At 33.9% G+C, this 17,751-nt stretch overlaps 1 protein-coding gene across 1 annotated transcript; it reads right to left on the reverse strand.

Annotated features, from left to right (window-relative positions):
• Nucleotides 1-268: 268 nt before the first annotated feature.
• Nucleotides 269-9,995, reverse strand: LOC123534642 (uncharacterized). The gene is made up of 4 exons (XM_053526945.1): nt 9,751-9,995; nt 6,267-6,385; nt 1,163-1,330; nt 269-484 (listed from the first exon to the last, which is right to left on the reverse strand). Exons 1-4 carry the CDS (start codon nt 9,770-9,772, stop codon nt 269-271), a joined length of 525 nt encoding a protein of 174 aa, XP_053382920.1. The 5' UTR covers nt 9,773-9,995.
• Nucleotides 9,996-17,751: the final 7,756 nt, after the last annotated feature.

Here is a 17,751-nt window from a genome sequence, read left to right on the forward strand (position 1 = left end):
TATTCAATGAAAATTTACCAATTAAACATGGTGTATGCATTTCATAACTAACATACTTCTCATTGCAATACACTAAAACCGGCAAAAAGCAATGCCCTTTAAACTGTAAATGTGCATGAAGTGTCTCATTAAAGTCAAACTCAGCAACCACCTATTTTTAGCAGCCATTTGCCTTAATCGGCCATTCTGCTTACTTTCACTGTTATTAAAAGAGATAATGACCTAAGGCCTGCAGTATTGTCTTTAAAACTTAGTAAAGTATGAGTTCTTAAGGTAATGAATTTTGATTATTACCTCTGACAAGGTCTGGATGAAGGTTCCTGGTAGGGATATGTACCATTTTTCTGGTCCTTCCATTAATCTTTGTTGGCTTGTTTCGGACTGCCCCATAGTTGCCGATGGTATCTATCTCCCTTATTATAGACTGATCCACTGCCAGAACAGATCCACCTTTGATGATTGCAGCTGTGTTTGTGGTGATTTTCTATTTAGAGAAATAACAACCATTATTTTCATAAAATTCCTTCAATATTCAACTTAGTCTATATGCTGTGAAATCGCATGAGAAAATTAAAGTTTTGTTTATTCCTTTTTTTTCAGTAAACTTCAGATTTACCTCAGTAACACTAAACTTCAGATTCACTATACTGTAACATGTTTAACCAGTAATCCTTCATAGTGGCATAGTTTCCAGATATTGCTGGAAAGTTATAATTCAGGTTTGCTTCCCAAACCAGCATCTTTCTTTTGTTGATTTGACACTTTAAGATAGCTATTATTAGAAACCAAAAATTGAATTCTAATTTTCATAATATAAACTTCAGCTTTAAAGAGAAGTCATTTTAGTCAAAATAAGAGATCAGTGCATTTAACCTTTAGCCTGCTGGCGCAACTGAATCTGCCTTTGCAACCAGTGCAGGCCGATCATGGTCTGCACTGTTCGCTATTCATCAGTAAATTTTCAGTGAACACCCTTTTAATAATAAATGGTATTGTCCATATTGAATGATGGCCGTCTATATTAGAAATTTAGCAGGCTAAGGGTTAAGTATCGAACAAACTATTTTACTTTCACTAAACATTTTAACATTTAAACTTCTGTTGCATAAATATATGAATAATTTTATTCATATGTTTAGGCAAATTTGTATTGATTACATACCTCTACATAAATCACAGACTGCACATCATTGTTTGTTGGGGCTTGTACATTTGGCTCTCTCGGTAGTGTGGCACTAGACAACTGGCGTTTGTAATATGGAATCATCGTTTCATGAACGTACTCATTCACCAACTTCATATAACCATACCGCCCAGCAAGGTTTAAGATCTAGAATAAAGGGTACTTGTAATATGTCATCAAAGAAAAAATAAATAATATTGTCTGTCTTTACTCATTAGAACTTCTTGAAGAAGAGTCAGTATTTATCTTCATTGGAAATGAATACTTGGATTTACTAATAATAATTGGAAGTTTTGCTAGCGGAAAGATGTCTGTAAATAACCATAAACAAGAGGGTCATGATGACCCTGGATCGCTCACCTGAGTAATATGAGCTACATGTTTCAAATGTAAAACTGATGATTTTTAGAAATTGTTTGGAAGATTTTCCAATGTACAATCAAGTAATCCCTGGGGCAGGGCCAATTTTACCTCGGGTTAATGATTTGAACAAAGTTTGTAGAAGTCTACTAGGCAATGTTTCATATCAAATATCTAAGATCTCGGCCTTCTGGTTTATTTTTAGCAAATTTATGAAGATTTCCTTATGTACTATCAAGTAACCCCTGGGGCTGGGTCAATTTGACCCTGGAGGGTCAGATGTGAACAAATTTTGTAGAGGTCCACTAGGCAATGCTACATGTCAAATATCTAAACTCTAGGCCTTCTGGGGTTTTTTTTAGAAAATTTTGAAGATTTTTCTATGTATAATCAAGTAACCCCATGAAGTGGGGTCAATTTGAACCCGGGGGTCATGATTTTAAGAAATTTTGTAGAAGTCTACTAGGCAATGCTACATGTCAAATATCTTAAGACCTAGGCCTTCTGGTTTATTTTTAGAAAAAAAATTAAGTTTTTCCTTTCGGTTGCCACGGCAACCAGAGTTCTGCATGGAATTCAATTCTTTGAACAATTTTTGTAGAGCTTCACCCAAGGAACATTTCTGTGAAGTTTGGATGAAATTTGCCCAGCGGTTTAGGAGGAGATGTTGTTTAAAGGAAAGTGTGGACCGACGGACGACAGACGGTGAGCGATCACAATAACTCACCCCGAGCACTTTGTGCTCAGGTGAGCTAAAAACAAAAGAAGTCAACCAGTCAGATAAACATTTCCATTTCATTGCAACATATCATCTGTGATAAATCAGAAACTGCAAAAAATGTAACAAGAACTGTTTCCATACCGTCTAGTGACGTACACGTTCAGGGCTATAACCTCAAGTATACGCATTCTACTGGCAGCATCACCTTTAACCGTCTGCATTCATTGTGTACATCTTCAATGTCGAGCTTGGTGGTCAAGACCTGCATAACCATTGGGAGTGCTGCAGAAGCTGCCTTAGCGTGTTCCTCCAAAACCATTGCATCACCTCCTACTTTAGTTTTTGTACTTTTTTCAACATACAGAACAACCAGGCGACTGAAGTACCTGTTAAAAAAGATACAGGTTTTAGCATACTGATATTTCCTATTAAATTCTGACAGAACACATGCCTAAGGAGCACATGATGAAAAAGTGTTGATGGTAAATATTGCTCTGTGAATCACCAATTACACCTATTAATATGTTGACATAAAACAGTGTTACTTTGTCTAGCCTTGTAATGAATGCCCAGTAAATTTAATTTCACAAATTATTTAATTACCATATTTTGGATTTTTTAAGCAACTGGTCCAAATATTTCAAGTGAATTACTTCCCTATCAAAAATTGATAAGATGATTAAGTACTGTAAAACTGAGTGGTGTTCAAACTAACAGACATACTGTGGTGTTTTAAATTGACCTTGCATGGCTGGCTTTTTCGACAGTCCAATTGCATTATTTTACAGTATAAGTATTATTATATAATAATGTATGGCAATTTTAGTCTTTGGTTACAAAAAAATTGTGAAATAAAGCAATTAATTATATTACTCTATATTACTATTTTGCTCATTCTTCGAATTTATCATTAATTGCATTTTAAAATAATAATGAAGAGAGTTAATATTCTACAAGTGTCTAACAATTTCTTCTTTTTTCTCTGTCACATTATACATTGTGACAATCTTGACATACATGAACATAGTTATAATCCTAAACAAACTTTGGGTGAGAAGCTTAAATAATTCAGTAGATATTTAGAACAAGAGCACCGCCTTGCGGGTGCTGACGCTCATCTGATTTTTTTGTATAATAGAAATATTGTCCTACCCATGATTTTCTAAGTCTAAAAAGGGCCATCACTCTTGCAAAAAGCAGGATAGAGTTATGTTTCTTGATGTACAGTGTCCACTTATGATGGTGAAAAACTGTTGCAAGTTTTAAAGCAATAGCTTTGATAGTTTATGAGAAAAGTTGACTTAAACATAATATTCAACCAAGAAAATGATTTTTCTAAGTCCAAAAAGGGCAATAATTATTGCAAAAAGCAGGATGGAGTTATGTTGCTTGCTGTACAGATTCAGCTTATGATGGTGAACAAGAGTTGCAAGTTTTAAAGCAATAGCTTCGATAGTTTAAGAGAAAAAGTTGACCTAAACATAAAACTTAACCAAGAAATCTGATATTTTCTAAGTCCAAAAGGGGCCATAAATCTTGCAAAAAGCAGGATGGAGTTATGTTTCTTGCTGTACAGGGTCAGCTTATGATGGTGAACAAGTGTTGCAAGTTTTAAAGGAATAGCTTTGATAGTTTAGGATAAAAGCTGACCTAAACATAAAACTTAACCAAGAAAACTGATTTTCTAAGTCCAAAAGGGGCAATAATTCTTGCAAAAAGCAAGATGGAGTTATGTTTCTTGATGTACAGGGTCTGCTTATGATGGTGAACAAGTATTCCAAGTTTCAAAGCAATAGCTTTGATAGTTTAGGAGAAAAGTTGACCTAAACATAAAACTTAACCAAGAAATCTGAATTTTCTAAGTACAAAAGGGGCCATAAATCTTGCAAAAAGCAAGATGGAGTTATTTTTCTTGCTATACAGGGTCAGCTTATGATGGTGAACAAGTATTCCAAGTTTCAAAGCAACAGCTTTGATAGTTTAGGAGAAAAGCTGACCTAAACATAAAACTTAACCAGGCAACGCCGACGCAGACGCCGACGCCGACGCCGACAACCGCTCAAGTGATGACAATAACTCATCATTTTTTTTCAAAAAATCAGATGAGCTAAAAATTATGTATTCAATATTCCTGAATCCTGATGCGTTTGTCCATCTTTTGTTCGGACAGAACTGTTAAAAGAGGAATTTACAAAGAAGATACTATATGAATATTGAACAGTGCAGATCTTAATCAGACTGCATGGAAGTGCAGGATGATCATGATCTACACTGGGTGCCTTTAAAATCGAACCGTTTTCAAAGAAATGTTGTAAATTTTTTGTTCATATGCATTTCATGACTTGCAACAGTTACTATGTGCGAGTACTGAAATTTCGGATAACAAGATTGGGTATCTTTTCTAGAAATACTGAAAATTGATTGGTTTTTTTTCTTTACAAATGGAATTCTATTTGAAAGGGGAATAACTTCTTATGAATATTTTATCTTTGGAGCTGTAAAGGACAATACGTTTAAACCTGTATTGGAAAGAATTTTTTTGTAAAGATGTTGTCAATCTAAATACATTTGTGAGATGTTCAATTTAGGGTACATAATATCATTTTTTTTTGGATAATCATGTCTTTTCCATGAAAGTCATTATATATTCAAAGTTTGTAAATGTCAAACTATGAAGTATTGCATATTACGCTCAAATGAAAAAAATACATCCTAAAATTAAAAGATATGTATGTTTGACATTGATATACTCATTCTTTTTCTATTTGTCAACCATACACATTTTTGACAGATTGCCATTTGCAATCAGATCAAAGAGAAACAACTATTGTAAGCAAATGTGCATAATTACTTTCATGAAACAGAAATGATTACTCAATCAAAAGAGAATTATAAACCGTGAAAATGAGTTCTTACTATGTTTTGCAAGGAATAACACATTTTAATACTGACGTTCTAGTCATTCAATATATGTTTTCCCATTATGTTCCGAACTGTCTCGTACTGTAGTCATTTCAAGACAGTTATCCCCCTTTAGAAAACAATTCCATTTGTAAAGAAGTGAAAACAAACAATTTTCAGAATTCTTGAAAACGTTGTTTAAGGTAGTAATTCGAAATTTCAGCTCTTGCACTGTGCCGCAAATGCATCAAAATGAAGATGTGCAACATTTCTTTGACAATGGAGAGATTTTAAAGGCGCTACACTGTCCAGAAATGTGACCCCTTAATTTGGACCCTCAGTCATTCAGTTGACAACTGTTTTTTTAGAATGATTTACCTATTGTATAACCTATTCAATTTTCGTGTCATACAACATCTTTCACTTTTGATGATGTTCAAGTTCCAAGACATCAAACAGTCAAATATCCATTGAACCCTTAATAACAAAATTAACTAATGCACAAAAAGAAATACACTCATGAATATAAGTGACACAAAACATCAGCAAAATGCAATGCAGCCTAAAAGTAATGGCACAATATATCAATATAGTTAACAAATAATCAAGGCCTTTGCGTTGTTTATCGTCTAATTTACCACGGTTCAGAGTTCAGATGTGTAGGAATTGAACCACGAGGGCGTTAGCCCGAGTGGTTAAATACCGAAGCATCTGAACGATGAACCGTGGTAAATTAGACGATAAATCACAAGAAGGCCTTGATTGTTTTCATTCTGACATGCACGTTGATATATTTCAATAAATATTATGCTGGAATTCATTTACGCGAGGAGTAATGTATCGAACGTCAGGCGGCTACATGACGTCAAAATTGACGTCATAATGCTCTCTTACCGGTCTGTGCGTCAACCGTTGTTTATCGCAGGATATATTGCGTTTGATTTTCTTCTTTGTTTAACTGGAAATCAATTCGAGCCATGTTAGAATAATATATATATAATATATCTACTGAGCATCTAAGCAGTTTAGTAGTAGGTTTAAAGATGTGGTCCGAACAAACTTTTGTGACAGATAAAAAAAAAATATTTAAAAGTTTCTTACCTGCACACTCTTCTTTTCTAGAAACCAACCACTTTCTGAATTCATTTGTATGCACACAATTTGAGAAGAGGGAGTTGTAAATTTCTGAGAAGACATGATGGGAAACAAATGCGTGATTTCTGAAAAAGAAGTCAGTTACTGGACTGAGTATTGACAAAAAAATAAATAAATAAAAAAAAATAAAATAAAAATATTATTCAAAACAAGAGGAATAAAGATAAAATCCAAATATCTATGACAGCAGTGTAGTGTAGATAAAATTTTGGTTGGAAGAAGTACAAATTAACTTGAACTTCTCTTACATAATAATAAATTATGTTTAATTCCTAAATACCATTCTTCCTCCATTCCCCATTGGACAATCCAGGATTTTGGTTTATGGTATGGCATGAAGTTAAAATGAATGTATAGGGACTTAGTTCAATACAATAGAAATGAAAATATAAAAATGGATGGCAAATATACCTAACACACAGTTATTTTATAGTTTTGTTTCAACTTGGGCAATTATAAAATGATTGCCACAGAAGCAAGTAAAAAATTTTCATTTTCCAAATTTTAGCTACCTCTGCCTCTCTCCCACTGTCAATGTACTTGTCACTGCCCCTTCCCCATGTAGTGACTATTAATGATTAAATTGCTATTGATTAAATTTCTTAACATATAATATGAAAAGCTTTTTATTTTTAATTCAATGTGATGGGTCCATCTAATCATTTTTAGCTCCAATATTCGGAGAATAGGGGGACTATACTACTCGCCCCGGCATCGGCATGACCCATCTTTGTTAAAGGTTTTCGGCAACCTTTGTTTTTTCAGTCATATCTTTGTTACTGTTGCTTATATCTTACTGTAACTGTACATAAACATTGTCCAGCATACAAACAAAGTATGTGCAGGGGATGGGCCCATTATACCCAAGGTCAAGGTTACCAAGAAGTTATACTTTGAATTATTTTCTTGTTAAATTGTTTTTTGAGAGCTTCGTTTATAGACATATCTTTGGTACTTTATATTATATATATATGTAAATTATATAATGACTTGAAATTAAAAATATTTGTTTATAACCATCTGCATGTGTGGCTACATACCCCATAACTCTAATTGTGTTTTTGACAGAATTATGCCCCTTTTGTACTTAAACATTTTTGCAATCTTCGCTTTCTGGATATAACTTTAATGCAATATAAGATAAAAACTTGAAACTTAAAATGTATCTTTATCATCATCATCTGCATGTGTGGTGACAATCCCCATAACTCTGATTTGTATTTTTGACCGAATTATGCCCCTTTTACACTTAAATTTTTTACAAACTTCGTTTTCTGGACATAACTTTGGTACCATATAAGATATTGACTTGAAACTCAATATATATCTTTATCATCATCCTCTGCATGTGTTGTAACAATCCTAATAACTCAGATTTGTGTATTTGATGGAATTATGCTCCTTGGTGTATCTTCCTTTTGAAGTAGGTCTCTTATTCAGACATGTATTCATTTTACTGTCAAATCCCCGAATGGTCTTGTTTATGTTTAAAGATTATTTCCAAAGAGTCAGGGTTTTTATTCGGCCGTTTTTATAGCTGTTATTCGGCTATATTCCCAATGCCAAAAAGTACGTATTTTTCCTAAAACAAGTGCAAAAATTCCCAATCTACATTCTGAAAAAAAATTCATCAGAATTGCACTAAAACTGACCAAATTATGGACAATTTTGTAATGGAGGTGTGCTTAAGAGGTTCTACAATGTGAAACAAGTGTATTACTATATCCTATGGAGCTAAATATTTCCCAATTTGGAACTTTTACGCATCATAATTCCCAATTTTGAGGGTATAGGCTATGTTCCCAAATTACCTAGAAAAATCCCTAAGAGTGTAAGTTGCTTAATTATGTCTCCCACCACACAGTGTTGTGGGAGACATACTGATTTGTGTGCGTGTGTGTGTGTGTCACAAGTTCTAATTTCAATTCAGCCAAGAGTTGTTAACTTGGTTATATTCAAAGGTTTAATACCTGGGTAGCCTTGTGTAAAGTTTCAGTCCATGGTTACTTATATATAAGTTGCAAGCAAAAGTATAATCAAGGTGTTACACTTATAGCAAAGTTAACAAGAGCTCGTCGAACACGAAATGCCCCCCTTGATGCATTTAGTAATTGCACAAGGAACAGAAATTATATGCACACTGTAAATAAGTATATGTAAACCATGTGACCCACAGGGCGGAGCCGTATTTGACCCTTGGGGAATAATTTGAATAATCTTAGTAGAGGATCACTAGATGATGTCATATACAAAATATCAAAGCCCTAGGCCCTGTGGTTTTGGACAAGAGGTTTTTCAAAGCTTTTTCCTATATAAGGTTATATCAACCATGTGACCCTAGGGGTGGGGCCATATTTGACCCCAGGGAAATAATCTGAACAATCTTGGTAGAGGACCACTAGATTTTGCTACATACCAAATATCAAAGCCCTAGGCCCTATGGTTTTGGACAAGAAGATCAGAAACCATTTAACTGTTCCTGGCCAATGTGACCTTGACCTTTGACCTAATGACCTCAAAATCAATAGGGGTCACCTGCTGGTCATGACCAACCTCCCTATCAACTTTCGTGATCCTAGGCCTAAGCAGTCTTGAGTTATCATCCGGAAACTGTTTTACTGTTCAGGGTCACTGTGACCTTGACCTTTAACATACTGACCTCAAAATCAATAGGGGTCATCTGCTGGTCATGGCCAACCTAACTATCAATTTTCCTGACACTAGGCCTAAGCGTTCTTGAGTTATTGCCTGGAAACCATTTTACTGTTCCTGGTCACTGTGACCTTGACCTTTGACATACTGACCTCAAAATCAATAGGGGTCACCTGCTGGTCATGACCAACCTCCCTATCAACTTTCGTGATCCTAGGCCTAAGCGTTCTTGAGTTATCATCCGGAAACTGTTTTACTGTTCAGGGTCACTGTGACCTTGACCTTTAACATACTGACCTCAAAATCAATAGGGGTCATCTGCTGGTCATGACCAACCTCCCTATCAACTTTCATGATCCTAGGCCCAAGTGTTCTTGAGTTATCATCCGGAAACCGTTTTACTATTCAGGGTCACTGTGACCTTGACCTTTGACATACAGACCTCAAAATCAATAGGGGTCATCTACTGGTGATGACCAACCTCCCTATCAACTTTCATGATCCTAGGCCCAAGCGTTCTTGAGTTATCATCCGGAAACGGATAGGTCTACATTCCGACCGACCGACCGACCGACAGACCGACCGACATCTGCAAAACAATATACCCCTCCTTTTTCAAAGGGGGGCATAATAAAATTAGAGAGATTCTTCAAATCTCTGAGGTACAACTTGAGAACAAAAAGTACAACGAAATTTAATCATGAACTTGAATTTCAAAGAAATGTCCATCTGTATAAGAATTTTAAGGTGTCTTAAATTACATATTAACGAGACTTACCCAGATTCGCAGAGGAGCTCATGAACGTCTCTTGTCAAATAGACACAGTTTGATGAACTTATCACAGGTTGCTTTTCACTGTAGAAGAAAGTGCCTTTTGCAGGGCATGAGTATCTGTCAACATTATAGATGGCACCACAACCTTTCTTGCACCGTGTTGTCTTCATACCTGGCCTTGGTCCACACTTCTTTTTATGCATTGTGAACATGAGATGTTGGAAATCAATGAATCAACTTTCTGCTACTCTGAAGGCATTGCCCTCTTATATGTATTGATTTTTTACACAGAAATAATTTCAGAAAATACCCACTGAATAACCCCCCCCCCCCCCCCCAATTTTTTTTTTTTTTAAAATACCGACCTGTAATACGTACCCCAATATTTTTATTCCCCGCGGATGAAATCGGTAGGGGTACTGAAATGGCGTTGTCCGTCTGTGCGTGCATGCGTCAGTCAGTCCACAGCCATTTCTCAGTAACTGGGCTAGCAGATATTTCATGAAACTTGAAATAAACATGAACCAACATACTGCGATGATGCCTGTCAAGTTTGGTTTTTTTATTGGTCAATTTTCCTTAGAGTTATTGCCCTTTATTTACTGAAAAATGCCCAAAAGTGTCTGTCCGCAGCCATTTCTCAGTAACAAGCAGATGGAATTTCATGAAATTTGAAATAAAGATGAACCAGTTATTGCCCCTGATTTAATGAAAAATGACCAAAAATATCTGTCTGCAGGTGGTACCAATTAATTAAATTTGCTTGTTTAACTTGTTACACTGGAAACACACAATTTTTCTAATGGACGGATTACACCAAACCGGAAGTGACTACTCAGTGTTACATGTGAAGTAGTCCAAAATGTAGTTCCATGCTATGGATGAAATCTGGTGTAATGAGTGACATGAGGAGGTGACAGTTAAATTTTTGGCTTATGTTTATTGCTTATAGTATTGAGAATAGATCTAGACCATTTTCATTGTAAATTTCTTGGAATAAGTTTTATTCTTTGTGAAAAATGTCTACCTACGCGTAACTGCTAAACGGCTGTTTTCATGGGGGCATTTTTAGAGGGTGATGTTTCTCAGAACGGATTATATTTCTTATATTCAACATAACATGTCAATATTTTTCTATTTTTGATAAGAAGACATGTTATACTAAATGACCATACAGTAAACCTCACTTATAAGGAACTCGGATATAATGAACACTCGGTTATAAGGAACAGTTTTCAATTCCCCGATCTAATTCATTCTTTATTCAATGTAAAAATCCTCGGTTATAGGGAACTCGGTTATAAGGAACACTCGGTTATAAGGAACACTTTTTCCAGTCCCAAAGTACGGAATTCAATGGAAAACCCCTCGGTTATATGGAACAGACATAAAGAAAAACATATTGAAAACCGAATATAAACATGAGAATCGCTGATGACGTCAGAGTAACGTCGGCACTATCACGCGCTTTCAAAATAAACACAAATTATTTCATTTCTGTGATCTTTAGTTTTTTCATTCACGGATACGATAAAAAAAATATAATATCATCAAATTACTAAATACTAGACGAAAGTAGACAAACATTTACTCAAAATTATGTTCGACAGCTACATGTATTGAGTATTTCATGTTAACCGTGAATAGTGACGGTCATGGTCATACTGTCCTAATTAAATGTGCTAATTACACGTGATTAACAATGGCAAACACTCCAATTAACCAAATCTCAAATTGTAAAAATTGTAGCGGGTGCTAAAATGGACAATAGCAAAAGTATAGGTTTAATTTACACTTTAATCCAATGTATGGCGCCGTTGTCTAGTTGTAATACATTGTATGTCATAAACACCTTAAATGTTAATGGGTAGTCTAATTTAACATTTTTGTAATAAAAAAAATACAACATTTATTTTATATTAGTATCGATGTCTATTCACGTAACATGCTGCCAAGTAAGGTAATGTGAGTAATTGCAACATATCTTATAGTCATCATGTAGCGCTCTCTAAAAAGAAGATAGAAATAACCGACAAAAAATAAATAAAAATTACAGTCATTCTTACCGACACAGATTTTGGCTTGGTTTAGGTGTAACGCTGCGTATAAACACTATTTTAGTCATATACATGCTGGCAGTTTACCTTACCATCTCTCCAGGATAGGACCGGTACTAGAAAATCAACTTCCTCACATAAAGATTCAAGGTCGGCCCGGAGTCTGAACACTTGGCCTTTATCAAACCTCAGTCAAATAATGTTCGCTATACAAATTGTGTTCGTTATACAAACCTCGGTTACAAGGAACTAGTTCGCTATACGGATATAAGGAACCTCGGTTATAAGGAACAATTTCTAGAGGTCCCAAGCTGTTCCTTATAAGCGAGGTTTACTGTATATGGTTTTCATATCATTGAAATGCTCTAAAGTGCTGAAAATGAGGTCTGAATGTTTTGTTATTAATATGAAATAAATAAGGACTTGAATTGGTAGAGTGTAACCTATAAGTTGTGCAGGGGTAAAAATTTAAACTTGTTTAGATGTGGCTGTAAACAGGCTAGTTTGGCCAGATTATGATAGAAGATGACAATTTCAGTGCAATTTAGCAGAGAAAAAGAAGAAAAACTAAAAATATTTCAAAATCACTGTAACACAGTTTTGGGTGTATTTTTTTCAAAAAATGCATATTTATTGACTAAATATTGGTATGTTTTAGGTGTCTGGGGTGAGTTTGTGTATATTTTACAGTAACAGTGTGTGATTTGAGTGCAGTTTATGGTAAAACTTGATAAAATATGGCAAAAATAAGCTCAAGCAAGGAAAAGTGGTCAAAAATGATGTCGCGACAGCTTTTTTCCAGGAAATTTGGCGCGCTAGCATACGTTACTGAAAAAGCCATAAAACCATGAAAATTGATTGTATCAAACTGAAACTGGTATTTTTTCATGCATTTAGGTTACTGGTACAATTTAAGTGAAAATAACACATTTTGAGTATGAAAAATGTTTCTTTAAGGTAGTAGAGGTGTAATAGAGTACCTCCTTTTTGAAGAGTATTCAATTCCTAACATAAGCCCACTTTTACTGCAGTTCTCAGGGGGCGTAGGTTCAAGTCCTACTGGGACCAATTTTTTTTTCTCTTATTTTCCGTTTTTTTCTGGTAAGTTTTTACTTCTTTCAAGATCTATGATTGATTTATTGTACAAAAATGGAAAAAAATAATTTGATAAGCGATTTCTTGCTGTTCAAAGAGAATTTACTACTTAAACAGAAGGGGTAGAGTTACACATCTTTAAAAATATTGAGTTACATGTGGTAAAAGTTCTCTATTTTGCTTTCACTCTTTAGATTACATATTGTGGAAGAAATCTAGGTAGGTTTTACGTCTACCCCAAGGTCATTTTTGAATGAAGTAAGCAAAATTCAAAACAGAAACACAGGATTCGACCTTATTTGTTCAATGTTGAAGTTAGAATTCTGTATCATTAAGTCCGTGTACTCGAGGAACGCTAGATAAAATGATACTCATATTTTTATTGTGTGTTTTATACTTGTTTACCAATAGTTTGATGATTCTTTTATTAGAATAAATGGTAAAATGAGTTCTCTGCAAACGTTTTGTATATTGGTCATCACTTTGAAATTTGTCTCTACTTGAGCTAGAGGAGATACCGTAAGTTATACAAAATTTTGAAAAAAACGGCATGGTAAATATTATTAAAAAATTGCAAAGCAGTGCGAAACACGGTCATCTTTAAGAATATACCAAGCAAATGCTATTTTGTAAACATTGCTATTACACCTCTACTACCTTAAGGACGGATTACACCAAACCGGAAGTGACTACTCAGTGTTACATGTGAAGTAGTCCAAAATGTAGTTCCATGCTATGGATGAAATCTGGTATAATGAGTGACATGAGGAGGTGACAGTTAAATTTTTGGCTTATGTTTATTGCTTATAGTATTGAGAATAGATCTAGACCATTTTCATTGTAAATTTCTTGGAATAAGTTTTATTCTTTGCGAAAAATGTCTACCTACGCGTAACTGCTAAACGGCTGTTTTCATGGGGGCATTTTTAGAGGGTGATGTTTCTCAGAACAGATTATTTTTCTGATATTCAACATAACATGTCAATATTTTTCTATTTTTGATAAGAAGACATGTTATACTAAATAACCATATATGGTTTTCATATCATTGAAATGCTCTAAAGTGCTGAAAATGAGGTCTGAATGTTTTGTTATTAATATGAAATAAATAAGGACTTGAATTGGTAGAGTGTAACCTAATGCCTATAAACTGTGAGAGTAAAACAATTCAATAAATAAAAGATGAAGTTTTACGGCAACCTTTGTTTTTGTGTCATATCTTTATTTTTATTGCTTATATATCTTACTGTATAGTTTACATAAACATTGTCTAGCATAAAAAGAAAGTATGTGCAGGGCTGGGCCCATTATACCAAAGGTCAAGGTCACCAAGATACTTAGGTTATTTTTAAGTTAAAAGTTTTTCGACAACTTTTGTTTTTCTGTCATATCTTTGTTACTATTGCTTATATCTTACTGTAAGTTTGTATAAACATTGTCCAGCATACAAACAAAATATGTGCAGGAGCTGGGCCCACTATACCCAAGGTCAAGGTCAGAAAATTGCTATATTTGGAATTAATTTCAAGTTAAAGTTTTTGGAAAGCTTTGATTATTGACATATCTTTGGTTCTTTAAAAGATACTGACCTGAAATTAAAACTATTTCTTTATAACATATGTGTTACAATTCCCATCGCTCTAATTGCATTTTTGAAAGAATTATGCCCTATTCATACTTAAATTTTTTGAGCAATCTTCGGTTTCTTGATGTTACTTTAGTACAATATAAGATAAAGACTTGAAACTAAAAATGTATCTTTATCATCATCATCTGCAAGAGTGGTGACAATCCCCATATCTCTGATTTTTCTTGCATATACCAGATGGGGATTTCTCGTATATTTACCAGTGCTGGAAAAATGCTGTAAATGACGTATAACGAACTACATATATGTAGAAGATTTATGTAGTAATTTATATTTTATTTTAAAAATGGAATAAAAATTCAATACCTTGACAATTCCTATTGGTTCCTGATAGTATATTTCTCGGTTCAAATCACGTTATTTTATCAAAAATTCATAACGTTACGCTGTAACTGATAAAACAAAAGCGGAACTAAACATTGTTGTTTGTTTCGAAGCGTCATGATGTCTTTCCTGTATACGGACGTTGGTTCCCCGTGCTTTGTTCAAATACACTGCCATAAGAAATAGTTCTAAAACAAAAACCGTTCAATTGATTTTACTTTTTATTAATATTTCTTGAAATCGGTATGCAAGAAAAAGATTCTGTCACTAGTTATAGGTGCAGATGGAAATATCCGGCTCTCGGGTAACTGTTTAGGCGGTAACTCGGCTGGGAAGATCGTTACCGCCTAAACAGTTACCCTCGAGGCCGGATATTCCCACCTGCACCTACAACCAGTGAAAGAATCTTATAGTATTTATGACCAAATTATGACCCTTTAATATTTAATTTTTTTCTGGATATAACTTTGATACTATATAAGGTTATGAACTTATGACTTGAAACTCAAAATATATATTTTACCGTCATCATCTGCATGTGTATGGTAACAATCCCAATAACTCTAGTTTGTGTTATTGACAGAATTATGTCCCTTGGTGTATCTTCCTTTTAAAGTAGAGGTCTCTTATTGAGACTTATATTCATTTTACTGTCAAACTGCCGAATAGTGGAGCACGCTGTCTTACAGACTGCTCTTGTTTAATACCAAGTTGATCATAACTGGAGATTGCTTGTCATGAAAAATGCTAGAAGTGCACAAAATGTTCTCACGTCCAGGCTAAGAATATATTAAATTTAGTATAGGAATTTATTTGGTATCAGAACTAAACATAACTTTTACAGTATGGGTGAGTGTATGAAATCAAGGCTAAGTTCAATAACTAGTCAGTTCGGATCAGTATCTTTAGAGTTATGGCCCTTGAACTGGTCAGATTTGTCCAGGTTGACAGTATCCCCTTGATAACTATTGCAATTTTTGTATAAGAGCTAAGCATAACTTATAAGTTATCATCTGTAAGTTATAACAAATGTGTAACTGTTTAAAATCTAAACATTTCAATTACATGCCAGTTCTTGCCTGAGTATCTCCAGAGTTATGGCTCTTAAATTGGTCAAGTTTGCAAAAACTGACATTTTCTGCTCCAAACATTTTTCTGACTATTTTTTTTAGAAACCTTATCTTTATTTGAAACAAATATTAGCCTATGCAGCAATGACTAAGAGTATCATGACTTATAGGCAAACTCAAGTATAGGTCAAGGCATCACTTAGGTCATATATACCTTATATAAGGTCATATAAGATCTTTAGCAATAAGTTTAACATACACTTTACAGCAACAAGACACAGACAAAATGTGAAATAAAGTTATAACAAATGTGTAACTGTTTAAAATCTAAACATTTTTTTATTTCGGGCCGAAGGGAACAATCAAAACCAGTTTTCTGTGGTACATCAGGCATGTCACATCCAATTTTTAGCTCGGCTTAGCTCGGCTATTCAAAGAATAGTCTAGCTATTCTGCTCACCCTGGCGCTGGCGTCACACCTTGGTTAAGTTTTTGCATACAAAGACACACATCTATCATTCAAAGGCATATAGCTTTGAAACTTATTTTTCTTTTTCTAGGTCAATTACCAGCCTCACTGGGTAAAGTCCCATAACTCTGACATGATTTTTTGAGCAAGTTATGCCCCCTTTTGGACTTAGAAAATTCTGCTTAAAAGTTAAAATTACATGCAAGTTACTATCTCCAAAACTTATTCCCCCCTAGAAACATTCTGGACACCATAACTAAAATCTTCACGTCTGAACACCCCAAGTTTACTCTACTTTAATATTCTTCATAAAACATTAATTCTATCAATTTTAAATTCTGTATTGTTTTTGACCACTTAAATTAATATCTACACATCTATTTAAGTAAATATTTTAGGTTGTCTTTTTATACTTTTTTTTTATCTGTTTCTGATACATTTGGCACAAGTTTTTTTTTTGTTTTTTTTTTCAATATGTCATTGTTTTTCTTATTATTTTCTACAAAAGTTTTATCTTTTCATAAAAAATTCACTAACAATTCATTACTCATGTGTCTATCATATTGTACCTAATTTTGGAGTTAAAAAAGTTTTCAGCTACAAAAAATGTGCAAAAATGTTAATTTTCCTATCAGAATATGAATTTTTTATAAAATATATTTAACTTTTATTTTGTTTGTGTTTGACCATTCAAATCAATGTCTGTACACCCAAGTAAAAGAATATAATCATAGAGCATATTTAATTGTAATCTATGTTTTGAATCCATATAGCGTTTCTTTCTTGAAAGCAAAGAGCTATAAAAATAAATGTATTTTATACTTCTTTGTTGAAAGTTGACTTGTTATCTAAAAGTCATAAGGAACAAAATTAATGCTTTATTTTGATTAGCTGTTAACCAATCAGTTATAAAGCACCAAGCACCAAATTTAAGTCTGCCCCAAGGCAGTGCAAAAGCTGCTGCAGATCAAAGATCCATAAATCACAATGTTCTGACTGATAAGGGCAATATGACATAAGATTATGTAATTACTTAGGATCTACTAATTAGTTAGTATACAAAAGCACATGTTCAAAAGAAATTTCTTATTTGATTTTAAGGCTATCAGTCTTTGAAGAATTTAATTAATGAATATACATTCGCAACCACTTTTCAGACAATATAACTAACTTATATATAAAAAATTTACATATATTTTTTTAATTTAACAGAATTAAATAATGAAACAGCCTGTCATATAGAATTTGATGATTTAAGATAAAGTAGCGATCCAAATTTAAGATAAAGTAGCACAGAATGAGACAGCAAACTAAGATATATTTATTTAATTTCTTATAGTC

Source organism: Mercenaria mercenaria, chromosome 2 (genome assembly GCF_021730395.1).
Source record: "Mercenaria mercenaria strain notata chromosome 2, MADL_Memer_1, whole genome shotgun sequence".
Lineage (NCBI taxonomy): Eukaryota > Metazoa > Mollusca > Bivalvia > Venerida > Veneridae > Mercenaria > Mercenaria mercenaria.